The sequence below is a fragment of the Dichotomopilus funicola genome (genome assembly GCF_033296635.1).
Source record: "Dichotomopilus funicola strain CBS 141.50 unplaced genomic scaffold C8A04scaffold_18, whole genome shotgun sequence".
In the NCBI taxonomy this organism is placed as follows: domain Eukaryota; kingdom Fungi; phylum Ascomycota; class Sordariomycetes; order Sordariales; family Chaetomiaceae; genus Dichotomopilus; species Dichotomopilus funicola.
The window spans coordinates 268,731-285,149 of record NW_026944039.1 but is presented as its reverse complement, the minus strand read 5'-3'; the positions used below and the strand labels follow the sequence as shown (position 1 = coordinate 285,149).

At 54.5% G+C, this 16,419-nt stretch overlaps 4 protein-coding genes across 4 annotated transcripts; 3 read left to right on the top strand and 1 right to left on the bottom strand.

The window, feature by feature from the left end:
• Positions 1 to 1,803: 1,803 nt before the first annotated feature.
• On the top strand, positions 1,804 to 3,510 carry C8A04DRAFT_10934 (glycosyltransferase; the record flags this gene model as incomplete). Its single annotated transcript, XM_062776766.1, has 1 exon — positions 1,804 to 3,510. The coding sequence occupies one exon, from the start codon at positions 1,804 to 1,806 to the stop codon at positions 3,508 to 3,510; it is 1,707 nt and encodes a 568-aa protein (XP_062638515.1).
• A 2,073-nt stretch (positions 3,511 to 5,583) lies between these two features.
• On the top strand, positions 5,584 to 6,112 carry C8A04DRAFT_27145 (uncharacterized protein; the record flags this gene model as incomplete). The annotated part of the gene is made up of 2 exons (XM_062780194.1): positions 5,584 to 5,630; positions 5,740 to 6,112. The coding sequence occupies 2 exons, from the start codon at positions 5,584 to 5,586 to the stop codon at positions 6,110 to 6,112; spliced, it is 420 nt and encodes a 139-aa protein (XP_062638514.1).
• A 384-nt stretch (positions 6,113 to 6,496) lies between these two features.
• Positions 6,497 to 8,468, bottom strand: C8A04DRAFT_27144 (uncharacterized protein; the record flags this gene model as incomplete). The annotated part of the gene is made up of 2 exons (XM_062780193.1): positions 6,497 to 7,935; positions 7,997 to 8,468. 2 exons carry the CDS (start codon positions 8,466 to 8,468, stop codon positions 6,497 to 6,499), a joined length of 1,911 nt encoding a protein of 636 aa, XP_062638513.1.
• Positions 8,469 to 13,811: 5,343 nt separating this feature from the next.
• On the top strand, positions 13,812 to 16,044 carry C8A04DRAFT_27143 (laccase; the record flags this gene model as incomplete). Its single annotated transcript, XM_062780192.1, has 7 exons — positions 13,812 to 14,057; positions 14,111 to 14,189; positions 14,245 to 14,256; positions 14,328 to 14,397; positions 14,453 to 15,425; positions 15,502 to 15,570; positions 15,631 to 16,044. 7 exons carry the CDS (start codon positions 13,812 to 13,814, stop codon positions 16,042 to 16,044), a joined length of 1,863 nt encoding a protein of 620 aa, XP_062638512.1.
• Between the last annotated feature and the right edge of the window lie 375 nt (positions 16,045 to 16,419).

Sequence of the window (16,419 nt, the reverse complement as noted above, 5' to 3'; positions counted from 1 at the left end):
TGCTCTTGTACTCGAACTTCCTGAACAGTCGAGTTGTTCCAACCCCCTTCAGGAAGGCTTCCTTGAAATGCCAAAGCGGCAAAATGGCATTATCGCTGATCTTAACGTCCTTTGGCAAGACCCGGAAGCGACGCCGACATCCACCCGGCTTTACCGAATAGTGGGCCCGACGAAATGCCGCCCCCGAATGCGCAAATGCCCCAGCGACGGCCCCGCTCATATGAAACGGCCTGTCAATACTTCTGGAAAGACCCCCCCACCGATGACCTCACAGTCAGACGAGGACACCAAACCGCTGGACATGGTGAAACCGTAGAAGAGAGACACACAGTCTCAGGTTTTGGCCTTCCCCAAAAGGGGTCATGGGGCTACACCTATCAAACACTCGGGCGCCCAGCGCGACGCCAAAACGCCAGGCGGTTGTTCGCTCAATCCTCTTTTGAGCGTTGAACGGTGTGAACAGCTTGCAGCAACAGAAGGCGCCAATTTTTTGTCATCGAATGAAGAAGAGCACGCCCGGTGGTTCGTTGCGCATCTTTGCCTTCTCCCGGCCAATCGCCGCGAACCATCAGGGCGATACCGCGGTAGATCTGCTGATCTCAAACCGGGCTCGGCGGGCAGCGGCAGAGCAGCAGGGTGCATCCCGATCGGATGGCCACAAGCTGACAGCCCAGCCGCAAAGGTTTTGGCATCTTTACCTGGTGTTGTTTGTCCGGTCAGTAGGTCAGAGTTGTGGAATCGGCCAAGCGAAGGGCACAGCATGCAGACTCGCGGCATTCCACCACTCCCCGTTTGACGGGCGGCCCGATGATCACGGAGCTCTCCCCAAATTGCCGTATCTTGAAGGACCCGATCCTCACTGCATCCCGCCCACTTTCTTGAACTCTTCCATGTCGGCATCCTGTAACCGAATCGATGGAGCAACAGTTTACTCCAACGGGAAGTATTGGTCGTTCCGACCGCCCCGATCTGGTCGGCCTGTCGAGGAAGGAAACAGACCGAATGGAACTGATCGAGGTGATCTCACAAAACTGGCAGTTGCAGAGGCCGCGATGCCTCCAGAAGTCCTAATTTCTCTGCAATGTGCTTCGTTCGACCCCCTTTTATCTTTTTGTCTGATACTTCGCCATCCGATGGGGATCTCTCGGCCACTTAAAGTCGTTCTCTAACACTGCCATCGCCCCCACTGTCCTTAGACTGTGCGGACGCGTCATGTTCGACCCGCCCAGTGGGCTCAACTCTGCGCTGTTTCTCAGCCGCCATACCTTGCGCCTCCCCTGAAGATCGTCGATGCATTCCATTAGGCCACCCTTGTTCTTCTCCCCTTTGCCCCCTGTCGTTCCTGAATAAGTGTTGGACATCGTCACACCCGTTCGTCGCACCTTGTGCAACTCTTGTCCTTTCACTCGCCTTGTTTCATCTTTCTTAACCTCCTCCCCCATCTGGCTTCCCCGTGTTGTCTTGTCATACCCGGGCCTTTCATTCTTTCAAAAGCACGGCCGTCTCCGGATTCGAAAGTTCGACCAGCTCTCTTCCCTGGCAAATATATTCGACATCTCTCCACTGCTGCCTTTCAGTGGGACGTGCTTGCCGTCGACGTGGCCCAGCCAGGTTGCACCTTCCTTCCCAAACCGCGAGGTCATCTCTGCACACCCTCTTCGTGGCAAGGGCGAAGGCAGGAACGGGGGCACGTGCCATTTCCAGCCAGCCCACCTTGTCGTTGTTACTATCACTGCTCGGCCCTGTCCCCTAACGGAGACCCGGTAACCCGACGTCGATAGCACCACCACCCACCACATCACCATGGGCACGACAATACCCAGGAACCGCTGCTTCAGCATGCGGAACACCCTGACGAGGGCCATCGTACTAACCGTGGCAATGCTCACCATCGGCGGCCTGGTCCTTCGACCAGACGTGGATGTGCGTTCGGCGCTGATGAAGACCGCCACGTCAGCAAGGGAAGCAATGTCGATCCAAAAGCCCGTGTCTCGTCCCGAATCAGCGGGCTGGGGCGGGCCCGCGGGCGGCGAGGCCGCAGGGAAGCAACAGGAGGATGTGGTTGAGCCGGCCGAGGACGCCCAGCCGACGATCTCCAACTCATCCTACGCCATGACGTGCGACTACGACATGGAGCGGCTCCGGAAGTGGCAAGAGGTCTATCGCCTCGAAGAGACCTTCGAATACACCAAGCGATACGTCCAAGCCTCGCGCCAGGATATCCCTCGGAAGTCTGTCACCAAGCTTGATCAGGATTTCTTGGTTGATGCGGTCAAGGTCGTGAACGTCAACAACCAGTACCAACCTGAGACGTGCCCGGAACCTCTTGTTGTACCCGTCACCAAGTCGCCATACCCCAACACTGCCAACGCCTCGGATTTCATGTTTGGCGTCTCAACGACCTACCGACGATTCAGCGACATTCGCACGAGCCCCATCAATGAGTGGTCCTACTGGCTCACAGACGGCAAAGGAAACTCCAACGGTGGAAAGTTGGTGCTTCTCCTTCTCGATGCCACGGATGACGAACTCGAGGATGCGTATACCACGCTGTCCAATGTCGGTATTGATGTGGATGTGTACCGGTCGGACGCGAGCCAGATCATGGCGGTGCGTTACCTGGCGCTTGCACCCACGCTCTACGCGCACCCTGAGCGCAGCACGAAGAAGTGGCTCGTTGTTTGCGACGACGATACTTTCTTCCCTTCCTTTAATGGCCTCGCTGAGAAGTTCGCCGCCGATTACGATCACACTATGCCCATGTACATCGGCACATTCTCCGAAGATATCAACAACATTGAACGCCATGGCTCTCAGGCCTTCGGTGGTGCCGGCGTGTTTCTGAGTCTCCCCATGGCACAGATCATCTCCGAAAATTTCGAGTCATGCCGGACCGAACAAAAGATCCTCGAGGCCAACACTGGTTGGGGTCCGCAGGGCGACATCCTCCTTCGCAAGTGCATCTACGAGAACTCGGAGGTTAAGCTCACACTCCTCAATGACCTCTGGCAACTCGACCTCTTCGGCGACCCGTCCGGCTTTTATGAGGGCGGCATCAAGCCCCTCTCTCTCCACCATTACCGCGGCGGAATCTGGCACATCGCGCACCCTTGGCACTACACGAAAATTGCCCACGCTTGCGGCGAGGATTGCACCTTCCAGCGTTTCCAGACCGCCGACGACTTCATCATCTCCAACGGTTACAGCGTCGCCTACTACCCCTACGGCGTAGACTTCAACCTCGGTCAGTTTGAGGCGACGTTCCAACCGGCGCCTGATAACAAGGGGTACAACTTGGACTACATGATGGGTCCGCAGCGTCAATCACTGCATAGAACGGGCCGCAAGATCTCGTGGGAACTCCTCGAGGCGGACGTCAACGAGGATGGCACCGTCAGCCAGGTGTACATTTGCCGACGCGAGGATCCGCGATGGAAGAACCCCGATGGCTCACCGATGAACAACCGGGACGGGATCATTGAGTTGGTGTGGCTGCCGGACAATCAATGATCGTTACAGAGGCGTTGTTTCGATCTTCTTACTTCTGTTTTCATTTGTATTATCGCTTCATTTCGATGTTGGTGTCAGGTGTCCTCGATATCATACCTTTTCACGGGCTTCATTTATCTGGCTATTACCCTTATTCGCTTTTTATTCTGTTTTATTTTTACTGGAGTCAAAAGGGGTTGGGCCTAAGCACGGTTAGCTGGGCGTATGTTTTTTGGGGGTCAAGTGGGCGGTTCCGCCGACGGTGAGCAGGCATTTAGAAAGGCGTTGGTATTGTAGTTAATTGATATCATAACAACTTACTCGATTTGCTGTCCCTATGGTTCTGTGTCCAATGCGGGTTCATGAATATTGCACGATTGTTTGAGATCCTTTACGTTATCAACGTCATGAAGCGCCAGGCCAATCAACAAGCCGTAGTCAACGTGGTCAGATCAGTTAAACACAACATCCGCTGCGGCTGCTCACTACCCTATATCATAAGACGCACACGGCGTCTATTTAATTTGCCGTTACCAACACGCCCCAGTCATCCTGGGGACTCGGGCCAGTGCGGGCCGAAACGGACCGGACCGGGCCGCTGGGGACCCGAAACGGCCCGGCTCCAATTGGCCAAGGGAGCAGAACGAGACTTGTCAAAGAGAAACTGGGACAACCGCGGTCAAAGATATGAGACGCTGCCCCGTAGATCGATGTGACCGTGCTACATATGTTTCAAAAGATAATATCTGAGGAAATAGCAGGCAGCAACACGTAATTATCTTCAGAGTTCGTTTGTGTGCTGCCGGATCCGTCGAGGTAATACCGGAAAGTACACCACGACGAGAGGATAATGTCTAGATGGTTTAAACACCAGGGTTCCCCAGAGAAAAGACGGGCCCATTAGTACCGGTATAATACTTGCGATCCTGCCATGGGTTCTTAGAAGCCCACAAGTCTAGGGTGAACAGGTCGCCCCCCTCGAAAAGAGAAGGAAGACGTGAAAGCCGGTGTGAGAGAGACTTGTGTAGGGTTAATGGTGAGAGGTGCACGTGTACCGCGTCGACTGGGCTAATATGGGCCAGATGGTTTCAAACTTGTTAGGAAGGTTGCCTCTGGTAGGGCATAGCCGAAGGCACAACCTTCAAACCACGTGTCGCTAGCTGCTGGCTTCCGACACTTCAAGCCTGGGTTATTTATTTGGACTTTCCTTTCAGTACTCGATGCGACAAGTCGGGGATGTAATTAAACAGTAGGTTACTACGCAGGGAAGACACGTCCAAGCAAGTGGTCGAATTCCTCCTTAATAATAATGGCGCTTTTCACACAGGGCTCATTGGGACCGCGCCGACTGGAATACGAAGAATTGGAACATCAATATACGCCACGTGAATCTAGATTCCGAAATCGGTAACATGGGTTACCACGATTCGACGTGTTAACCGACAAATAGCAAGCACTGCGAGGTCCTGAACAAGCTTTCGGCTGCTTTCCCGACGGAAGATCGTGCCCGGAGGCGCATGTTTGACAGCTGCAATTTTTTTCCCATCAACGACTGAGATGTTAGAGCGAGCGCCACACCGGGGTTTTTTTAGACTAGTTAATTGCCCAAAATGGCCCTCGCTTCTTAGCCGTGTTAGTTCTGTCGTATCACGTATGCTAAATCGGGCGCCGTCTAATCATCCGGCTGATTTCCCCTTGCGCCCTGTCAAATAGCTTCGCTGCATGGCATTCCCCGAATCCCCGGCTATGGGAAAGGACGCGTCGGTTTCTTGACCCGGGTAAGCCCGTTTGGCAATCGTCCCGGCCCGCGGTGTTGAGAGCTCAATTTCTGCGGGGGCGTATCCGGGGTTTTGGGAAATCCGGGGTGTTGAGGGTGTTTGATGACGTGGAGTGTGTGGTGTGGTCTCAAGATGGAAGTCGCAGACCGGAGCGACGGTTCCGAAAAGTCTGGAGAGCTGAATTTCCCTGGTTATATGAAGAGTATTTATATAACGCTATCCTCAGGTCTTGGCTTCTCTGTTCCTTCTCTATCAGCGTCCTCAAGTTGTACCATCAGCCAAGACCAGAGACTCGATCCCGACTTATCCATCCATCATGAAGTTCACAGTCACCCTCAGCGCCATCGCTCTTCTCGCCGGCAGGTACGCGCCCCCCTACTTGACTCAAACCCCCTAGCCCAACCCACCACCATACCCTCAACCTCCCCCTCATGCCGTCTGGTCAAGCTCATGGTAGCTAACCTCCCCACAGCGCCCTCGCCAGCCCAACCCCAACAACCCCCATCATCACCCCCCTCCCAACCCCGACCCCCCCCTCCTCCTGCAAAACCTACACAACAACAACCTCCTACGCCCACGAAATGTGTCCCATGTACTGCGTCACCCCTGACAGCCCCATCTGCCCAAAATACCCCTGTCCCGCCATCCCCACGGGGGCCTGCCCGTCGGGACAGACTATCACACGGCTGCCGCAGTTGCCGGCTACGACTATTGTGGGCACGGTTACGGGGACGCCGACGGCTGCTGGGGAGGCGGTGTGTACGGTTACGGTGGAGGCTCAGGTTGGGTGTGCTGTTTGTGGGTGTTTGGGATGTGAGGTTTGTGCTAAGAAGACGGGGGCTTGAGAAGGGGGTCACTAAGGGACGGACGGTTGTGGGATAAGATGCAAAAGGGGTGATGTGTGAGTGTAAACGTGGGGTCATGAGGGGGGGTTGAGGGGTTGAGGTGGTAATTATGAATAGATGCTGAGCTGAAAAAGGGGGCTGATGTCAGCGCAGGGGCAACAAAAGGCTTTTCGGCGGTCATCCGTCATCAATCTTGCTTAGTTGCTACTAGTTACTACTGCTAGTGCATGGCAATTCAAAAAGAGGGCATGGGTCCTTGAAGGGGAAACAAGAAAAGTATCATATTCAAATCAACTCGCTCGCGATAAATCCAACACAGCACAGGGCATCTTGAAATCGTCACGGCTAGCATCTACTTCTCAAATCTTAAAAGCGCAACCCTATCTAGTGCAATCCCGCCTTACTATCCCCCTGCACACGCGGCCTCCCATCATCCTCCACATACGCCGGCGGCAAGTCCTCCGCGTTATGATGCTCCGAGTACGACGGAGGGCCGCCATCCTGCCCCTCCTGATGTGCGCGCGCCGACTCGGCGGCTGCCTCTGCAGCCTTCGCGGACGAAGCGCTGGCACCCGCTGTCGCTGCGGGAGGTGGAGGGACGCTGGATGAGGACCCCACGCCGAGGTTTTGGATGCCCGTTGTGACCTCCGGTACACCCGCTCTAGTTGTGGCTGCGGGCGGCTGGGTGGTCGGAGGATGTGGGGGAACCCATGATGTGGCTGGGGCGCCGCCTGTTCCAGTGGGTGCGCCAAAAGCCGGGCTTGGACCTCCAAAGCCCGGGGGTACAGTCTGGTGCGCACCAGGAAGGTCTTGGTTGAGATTCTGGGGCTGTTGCTGCTGCCCATAAGATTGACCCTGAGTCTGTCCCTGACCGCCCTGGCCCTTCCAGCCCAGTTCAGCACCCTTCAAGACCTCGAACAACCCCCTCGCGGCACCTGGCCATGTACCGTGACCGTGGGCACCATCATGCGCTGCAGGTGCAGCAGCCGTGGGGACCTCGGCCCGGAGGATCTTGTCAACAGAGACAGCCTGCCCGTAGAACTTGGCGTTGGCACTCTCGCGCGAAGCAATGACGGTTCCATCAATCTTCACACCAGCATAAAATCCGCGCGACTTGACATAGCTGTAAACGGGTTTGGTCAAGGCCTCACGGAACGGACTCTTGGCTCGGTCGGGTTTGTCGGCCTGCTTCTTGTCCTTGTCATCCTTGAGGTGATGGTGGACGTCGTCGGTGTGCTCGCGGTCCATACCCTGCTGTGACTCAGGGACGGGCGCGGTCTGGAAATGCGTATGGTCTGAGGACAACGGGGGCGGGGCCAGGTTGGCAGACGCTGGGATGGGACTGGGCTGCGCGGCGTTCTTGTCGTTGCCCGCGGGTACGCCCCAGTTGAGAGAACCCCCTGCGCCAAAGGGGCCTGCAGTAACCGCAAGATCGGAGCCGAGTCCGAGGCGAGTCTTGGTGAACATCTCGAGGGCCTCGCGAGTGTTAATCACGATGACGCAGTCGTAGATGTCCAGCCCGGCAACGAAACCGGCTCCGATGGAGGTGATTTGGATGCCTGAAGGGGGTGACCAGCTGCCGTCGGGGAGACGGGCGAGGAGAACGCCGCTGCCGCTGGATCCAGTGGCTTGGAACCCGACACGGACCGCAGTGAAAATGGCTAGACCCTGGGCACGGGCGATGACCTTTGACGGGATGGTCAGGAGCACGCGGGACTTCTTGGCTTTGCCGGCTGGTGACGAAGGTCGCTTTTCAGGCGTCGTAGCTGCCACAGCGGGTGTTGGAGCTGCGAGAGCAGCAACATCACTGTAGATGCCATCCTCTAGAAGAAATCAAACGTTAGTATCGTAGACTGAAGAGGTGTAGGTATTGATCAGACTTACTGCAAAACCCCCTGAGAATCCTAGCAGCTTTCTCGCATTCCTTATCCAAAGCCTCGGGCAAGAAACCTTCAGAACCAAACTTGTTGGCGAGGGCATTCACAGGGCCAGCGACCTTGCTCGTAAACGCCTCGCCAAAGGCAGAAAGCCTATTCGTCTTCTTCTTCCCCTCCCCATCACTACCGTGACCATGTCGATGATGGCCCCACCCGAAGGACGAATGCTCCTCAGTTGGCGTGGCGTTATAGAGGTCTTCCTCAAATTTTCCCGCAGGCGGCGCAAACTGCGGGTGGGCCGGATCGTACGCGGGGACGTCGTACTCAGGAAGAGGGGTATCGTTGGGGTGTTTTGTAGATTGAGGCTGGGGTTGTGTGTTCTGGGCTGGCGGTGGTCCGGGGGGAGGAGGAGGGAAATATGGTTGGTCGCCCTGCTGGGCGACGGGTTTTGCAGGCGTCTGCTTTTCGTTGGCGCTCATTTTGGGGGGTTGGTGAAATGGGTGGATGTATAGTTCGAGGCCTTTCGAGCGGTTTGGTGAGCGAAGAATGGGAATCTGAGTCTAGGTTGTAATATGAGCGCAGGTTGACGGTTGACTTGTGTTTTTATTTATTTGCTAAGGATCGGTTGTACTGTGGTTCTTTAAACGCGCAACACCCGTGGCTTGTACAAAGTCGTAATCAGTTTCAGGCTCATGTTGGGTTGGCTCAACTGCCTGATTGGCAGTGGTTGGCGATGGGGTCACTTTGGACGAATGTGGGAGAGGGTGAGGGGTCGTGGATGACGTCAACGGGTGGCTTAGATGTGGCGCCGGCTCATGCCGCGCGTTTAGCTTGGCAAGCTTGGGTGGCCTCTGTGGCGCTGTCTTTGTGGAAAGAAAATCAACCCTAACCCTGGAGAGTCCGGTTTCCCCTCTCTCTGCCAGTTGATTAATTATTCCGATGAATGCTCAACTTTCAAGGTTGCACCTCAAGGGCAGAATGATAAAATAACAATGACTTGTTTCTTCCCTCGTTTATTCACTGCCATTGTTTCATGTTCGATTCGCACATCAAACCTTGACTTTCTATAAATTTCGGCAGATTATTACATACTAGTTATTTAATTAACTACGGATAATTACTCTCTTCATTTCTAGTCACTTCGAGGCCTAATCTGACCTCGGGCCATTGCAGAATTCCAACGCCATGGAACTGCTGTTTGCGGTTGAACCGAAATTCGAGACATGCAAATTAATTAACAAGATGCAAACTAAATAGTGAGGGCTTCTGGCTTCATCTCCTCGCAACCCGCCACTTGAGCAATTGTCGCGAGCAATGCAGGTCCCCTGGCACACCTGTCAAGGCCCGTGTAGCACTGTGACACCTGGCGTAACGCTTGGCGCAACGCCTCTCATGGGGGTGGCTGGCGATGCGAATTGGCCTGGTGGGTCAGCTGAATTATTGGTTTCGTGATGTGACACTTTCACACCCACTTGATTTTAAGGGCGGGATTGTAAACGTCGGCAGTTTTAAACGGGAAACCATGACTCAATCGGCAAGTTCTAGGTGTAACGCCATGGGGAGGGAGAAAAGTTTAGAACCATTCCGGTCATGCGGGAGGTGTTGTTGGAAAGGGTATAACCCTCACGTTATTCGAGAAATGCTGCGGAGGCTTAGGCGTTAAAGGAGCTTTATGATCCTCGAAGACTCGGTAGTTGTTTGGTTGAACGCCCAGGAAACTGTTTATGCTATGGTCCAACGGTTTGATGGTTCAACTAAATGCCTTTAAACTCTAGCGGTATCTCGGTCAGAGCCTTAATTAACTACCTGGTGGAAGTAGACTGATTGTGTTGACCGTGTAAGTCTTTCCAGCTGCGTAATAATTAAATCAATAAGCACCATTTTAACTGGGGAGGCGGATCGATCGGAGCGGGTGACCGCGGAACCTCCGGGAAGTGGGCTTTTCTCACTCAAAATTGAAGAATTGTTGCGATTGGAGAATTGAAAGAGAGGGGAAGAACGCCGTACAGTTTCGGCCTATGTGTGCCCCTTTAGTTCCAGCCAACACTGAGTGTGCCCTAGCTCCTAGCGAGCCTCGCGAGCTGAGTCCGATCCCGCTTTCGTGGTGTGGCTAGCCCCTCTGCCGATCGTTCCCATTTTTAGTGTAGTTATATTGGAACGAGCCAACCTTGCTAGTGGGTAAAGAAGTCGCCAACCATGCGGCCCGGGGAGGAGGAAGAAAGCGCGAATGCCGCGGTGATGGTCGGTGTCGACGGGTGAGGCCATGGAAGGAGCCATGTAGGAGCGGCGATAAGAGGGAAAGCGCAAGCGATGCAATATCACACACGTCGTGGGTGCCGGCGCAACCCTGACACCCGCGCAAGACCGTTGCCGCTTGCGACCGAAGCCATCAGATTTCAGCTCAGGAGACTCAGCTCCGCGTCTGCGGCCTGTCCCACCTCACGCACGCACACACACCCACCCAGAACCCCCCCACAACACACAGAGGCCTTTCAGGTGGTGGAAGAACTTCTGGTGAAGCTTCTCTTTCGCGCACATCTAACATAGTCGCAAGAACACGGTCAAAGTGGCTTCCCTCGATGGCATTGAGCTTGGACTCAACACCGATATTTTGATATTCCCATCGAAACCCCCAGGTGCCAAGGCCGCCGACAACCTGCACGAGAAAGAGGCGCCATCTCGCGTCTCCCGTGACGCGGGGCGTGCGCGGGATGGCCGGCACAGCGAAGCACATGATAACTCAACACTCGAGTACATCGGGCGGAGTTGGGACAACAGACTTTGTATGTGATGACAGCGCTCGGCTTAAGGGGCGAACCGGCGTTCGCATCTTGCGCCTATGCCCGATTCTCCGGTGTAGGACAATGCATTTCCGCCCCTGAATCCCGTTCTCCCGCGATCTTCGTCGGGGTTGTCAACATTGATCTGTGCTTGCCTCACCGAGTTCTTTAGATGTTACCCTCTAATGTCCCCTATCCCCATCTGCTTGTCGCAAGTGCCGGGAAGAACGAGGCAATTAATGGGCAGTTGCTCAGACACCGAGTTCCCCGTCCCCTCAAGCATCTGTGCATGAAGCTACTGACGCTAGCAGGCAAGCAGGCGGGTATCGCGCGGCATGAAACCCCCAAAGTTTAACCCGCCGATGAAGGTGCATTGATCGCAGCGTATCCGGTATCGCAACGAAGGCCCGTTTGGTGGATTTGGCCAGCTGCAGAACGAGAGGCTCGTTAATTAGGCGTCTCTCATTGGGCTCACTCCCACATCCCACGCGCCATGTGACCAATCGCTGACATGGACAGCTCTCCTCACTGCTAAACTTGGCTCGTAGACCGACTTATCGCACCTTCGAAAGGCTAGCCATGGGCGCCTGTATTTGTCTTCGATAACCCGATCTTTCGCTCATGGAAAACGGTCTGCCGTATCGAGCGCCACGCGGCAATATGATACAATACGATCCATGATCAAGTGGATGGATAAGTGACCCCTCTTTCCCATACTTCCAGTCGACTTGAGATAGTAAGGTAAATTAAACTTCGGGTTCCTCGGTGAGGTACGACGAGCAAGCTGGCTACAAGGGAACTCCAAACGCACTTCCGCCTGTGCATCCGCATTGGAAGGGTGCTCCAGCATGCCAGGGACAGCTGATGCCTTCCGGCGTGCAACCCAACAAAACAAGCAGAGGGCCGTGTGGATGCCGGGCTTTCGAGCGTCATAACGCGTTCCCCGGTTTAAAATCCGATTTCTGAGTCTACGGGCGCCTACGCAATCCTTATCCTTCCCGAAAACTCCACCACACGGTGACGGACGACCAGTTATGAGGTGGGGTCAAAACCTTGTTTGGGTTCGAAACTTTGACCTTGACAAACTGTTTCCGGCTAGTATCCTCGCTCGGCTTACACGGCATCGGGACAACTTTAGCCACGAGAACGCTTGTGTAACTTGAGACGAAGTTCCCGACACTCACGAGGTTCTGCTATTCCGAGGACTCATTTTCGCCAAGAAACACAAATACCCAATAATACTCCGTTCCACGTGGGAGGAAGCGAACGGCAACCCAAATTGGAATCTACATCGGTAAGGCTGGCCTCCACTTCCCGGGTTACCAGCTCGGGGGGAATGGTACCTTGGGTGTGACATCCCTCCGCAGTGGCGCAAAGCACGAAGGGCTACTACCCTATTAGCGCCGGAAGTGTGTCCACCTCGAAGGTTTGGCGTCGTATTATGCCATTAGGATCGTTGTATTAGATTAATGATCCTCGATACGGCCTACCTGTTCCTTCACTTGCCCTTGACCGGTAAGCTGGCGGGTCGTGCCGTATCCGACGCGAGTTGCGGTGCGTTCCTTACCTACAGGAGCGCTTGACATTGATTACTAGGACTGAAACGGGTTCGGTTGCGTCTAACAACAGCTGCTGAAGTTGCTGTACTCTCCTTTTCCGGCGAAGTACTTCAGATACAATCTTGGCATGCGTAAATGAATGGAAACTGTGTCCCCAATGTGCTAGATCTATTCAAGCTATTACTGCACGCCATGCAGAATTTCATAGTGAGCCCGAAGGGCATATCGGAGTATCTCATCTTACCTCTGATTATCCTGTACATTTTCGGCCTTTTCCCCTGCCAAGAGTACATATTCTAATCACAGGATCGACCGGAGACAGGTCCCGTGCTGTTGTGTACAACAGCACAGCAGGCTTAGCAAGGCACACAACGCATGGTGTTCACACTCTTGTCTTCGCCCCGTCCCCTTTGGACAAATTAGTCATAGTAGCCGCAGGAATCGTGGCCATGCTTTTGAACGCACAGCCTAGTTGATTTTACGCGAGCCAATACTGTCTGCAACGTCGATCCCACGCCCATGTGTCTTTTCTCCTGACCACAACCCAGAATGAGCTGCAAGCCACAAGCATGAGATTCAAGGGGGGAAACTGTGTTGTGGAAGCTAGCTCTGTGCTCTTTTCGAGTGAAGCGCTTTGATTACCCCATCTTGCCCGCTGATTTCAACACTACTATTGATTTCGGTCCCAACCATGCCACACTCGTGCCGTGTCAAACCGCCTCTTGGGTCCCGGACTTGACCAATCCCAGCGGGTATCGGTCTCTTTCTGGCGAGACTTGCCCTTGACACGAGATACGCTTTGCCTTGAAGCACCAATTTGGGCATTCATTCTTCTACCATGACCCCTCTCCCTTGCCGGTTATGACAACCTGGCACTTTTGGCAGGGCCATAATGTCCAAAGTGTGGTCATTAGCAACACCTTGACCGCACAGAGTGCTGATACGTTTATTACCAACACATTTAGCAACCCTACCTTCCCACCACTTTACCGTTTTATTGACACCTTTTCAGCAGCCCAGCCAGGGGTTCACCAATATCACGGGGCCTGGACCTGGGGGAGGACACCATCAAGGCACTCACCAACTCGTTAGTAGTCCCTCACCGGGATGGAGAACACCTCTTTTCAGCACACACACTCCAACGACACTTCTTATCACATTACCCACCTGCCCCCACACTGCTAGGCCCTTCTGCTGCACATCCGTTGAGGCTTTTCACGAGGAGATGTCAAATGAGGGTGGATATTTTGAGAAAAGGGGGTGTGGAGGGCATCGCGAGTACGAAGCTGGGACTTTTAACAAAGGCAGGAACGATGTCGACTCCGTCTATAAAACTCCCTCTAGTGGACTCGGTTCCTCGACTTGATTCCCTCCTCATCACAACACGGCCCAGGAGTCTTTCCTCTTCTTCGATACATTTTGAACCCTAAATCTGACTCCGTCTCAACACCACCACAGCACTTCCCCCAATTCCTGCCCCAAGATGAAGTCCATCCTCGCCAGAGTGGCGCTCGTCGTTGGCATACTAGCTTCCCGCGCGGTTGCCGCCCCTCCGTCGACTCCGGCGCAGCGAGACCTTCTCGTCCCTATCGTCGACAGAGACGAAAGCGGTCTTGCTCCTCGGCAGTCTAGCTGCAACACTCCGAGTAACCGGGCTTGTTGGTCGAATGGGTTTGATATTAACACGGACTATGAAGTCAAAAGTCCTGACACTGGTGTTGTTCGGCCGGTGAGTAACGACTTCTCGTATGCTCTTACTAGATTAGAGCTAACCATAGATAGTACACTTTTACCTTGACGGAGGTTGACAACTGGACTGGTCCTGATGGTGTTGTCAAGGAGAAGGTTATGTTGATCAACAGTGAGTAATGTGCCGGCGGTTAATTTGGCTGAGCGTGGACTAACATGGGCTTTAGACAAGATCATTGGTGCGTCCAACACCTAGATACGATTAGTCGCCGCGCAGTACATTCGACGTGGCTCATTAACCCTCTCATAGGTCCGACCATCTTTGCTGATTGGGGTGATACCATCCAAGTCACTGTCATCAACAATCTCGAAACCAACGGGTAATCCAGCCCTTTTAACCTCATGTTCTCAACATATTGCTAACCCGCATAACAGCACCTCCATCCACTGGCACGGCCTCCACCAAAAAGGAACCAACCTGCACGACGGCGCCAACGGCCTGACCGAATGTCCCATCCCACCTCAAGGCGGCCGCAAAGTCTACCGTTTCAAAGCCCAACAATACGGCAGCAGCTGGTACCACTCTCACTTCTCCGCACAATACGGCAACGGCGTAGTCGGCACAATCCACATCAACGGCCCGGCCTCGCTCCCCTACGACATCGACCTGGGCGTGTTCCCGCTCATGGACTACTACTACCGCACGGCCGACGAGCTAGTCGCCTTCACCCAAAACAACGGCGCGCCCTTCAGCGACAACGTCCTCTTCAACGGCTCCGCCAAACACCCAACCACTGGCGCAGGGCAGTACGCCAACGTCACGCTGACGCCGGGAAAACGCCACCGGCTGCGTATCATCAACACGTCGACTGAGAACCACTTCCAGGTTTCCTTGGTGGACCACAAGTTCACCATCATCGCGTCCGATCTCGTCCCCGTGCAAGCACAAACTGTCGATAGCCTATTCCTAGCCGTCGGTCAGCGGTACGACGTCACCATCGACGGAAACGCCGCGCCGGGGAATTACTGGTTCAACGTGACCTTTGGCGGACAAGCAGCCTGCGGCGGGTCGTTGAATCCGAACCCGGCGGCGATTTTCCACTATGCCGGTTCGTCGGGCGGGTTGCCGACGAAGCAAGGGGTTGTTCCTGTCGACCATCAGTGTTTGGACTTGCCGAACTTGACGCCGGTGGTGCAGCGGACGGTACCGGTTAGTGGGTTCACGAAGAAGGCGGATAACACGCTGACGGTGAACATTGACTTGACCGGGACGCCGTTGTTTGTGTGGAAGGTGAATGGGAGTGCGATTAATGTGGATTGGAATAAGCCGGTGTTGGAGTATGTTATGACGCAGAATAACAGTATTCCGCGGAGTGAGAATATCGTGCAGATTGATACTGCGGATCAGGTACGTTTCTTTCACTGTCCTGCTTCTGCCATCAGGTTTTAAGAACATGAGTTGTTGACAGATACTGATGAATTAGTGGACATATTGGCTCATCGAAAACGATCCCAACGGACCGTTCAGTCTCCCTCACCCGATGCACCTCCACGTAAGTACCGCTGCCACCCTATGTCTATTCTCTTAACAACTTATGTTAACGCCCCCCCAGGGCCACGACTTCCTCGTCCTCGGCCGTTCCCCCGACGTCCCCCCCGGCTCCAACCAACGCTTCACCTTCGACCCAACAGTCGACCTCCCCCGGCTCCGCGGATCCAACCCCGTCCGTCGCGACGTAACCATCCTGCCCGCAGGCGGCTGGCTCCTGCTAGCCTTCAAATCCGACAACCCGGGCGCATGGCTATTCCACTGCCATATTGCCTGGCACGTGTCGGGAGGGTTGAGCGTGGATTTCTTGGAGCGGCCGAATGATTTGCGGCAGCAGATTACGCCGGGGGATCGGGATGATTTTAATCGGGTTTGTGATGAGTGGCGGGCGTATTGGCCGACGAATCCGTTCCCGAAGGTGGATTCGGGGCTGAGGCATCGGTTTGTGGAGGAGAGTGAGTGGTTGGTGAAGGCGTGATTATGGCGGTATCTCCGTGAGTGAGAGCGCGAAAGGGTGGATTGAGGTGTGGGTTAGTGAGCATGTTGTGCAGCCGATGTACGTATACGAGATTCGATCATATGCCGAAGTCCATGGAATGTTGTTGTACCCTCATCACTGTCCGTCCGCATATACTTTCGGCCGCGCTACAAGACGTTCCGGGCGCCTCAACATCGACAGGCAGGGAAGTATTCCTGATCAATGTACGTGGTTAATTAACAAGACAGGGGAGGCCACGACTAAAATGATGATCCAAGTCATGCAAAACAACAGAAACAAAACGTGTTGTATCATCCCGCCATCCCATCATCTCCAACGCCGTGCTAAAAGCGGTATCATCCAAGAAACTAGATA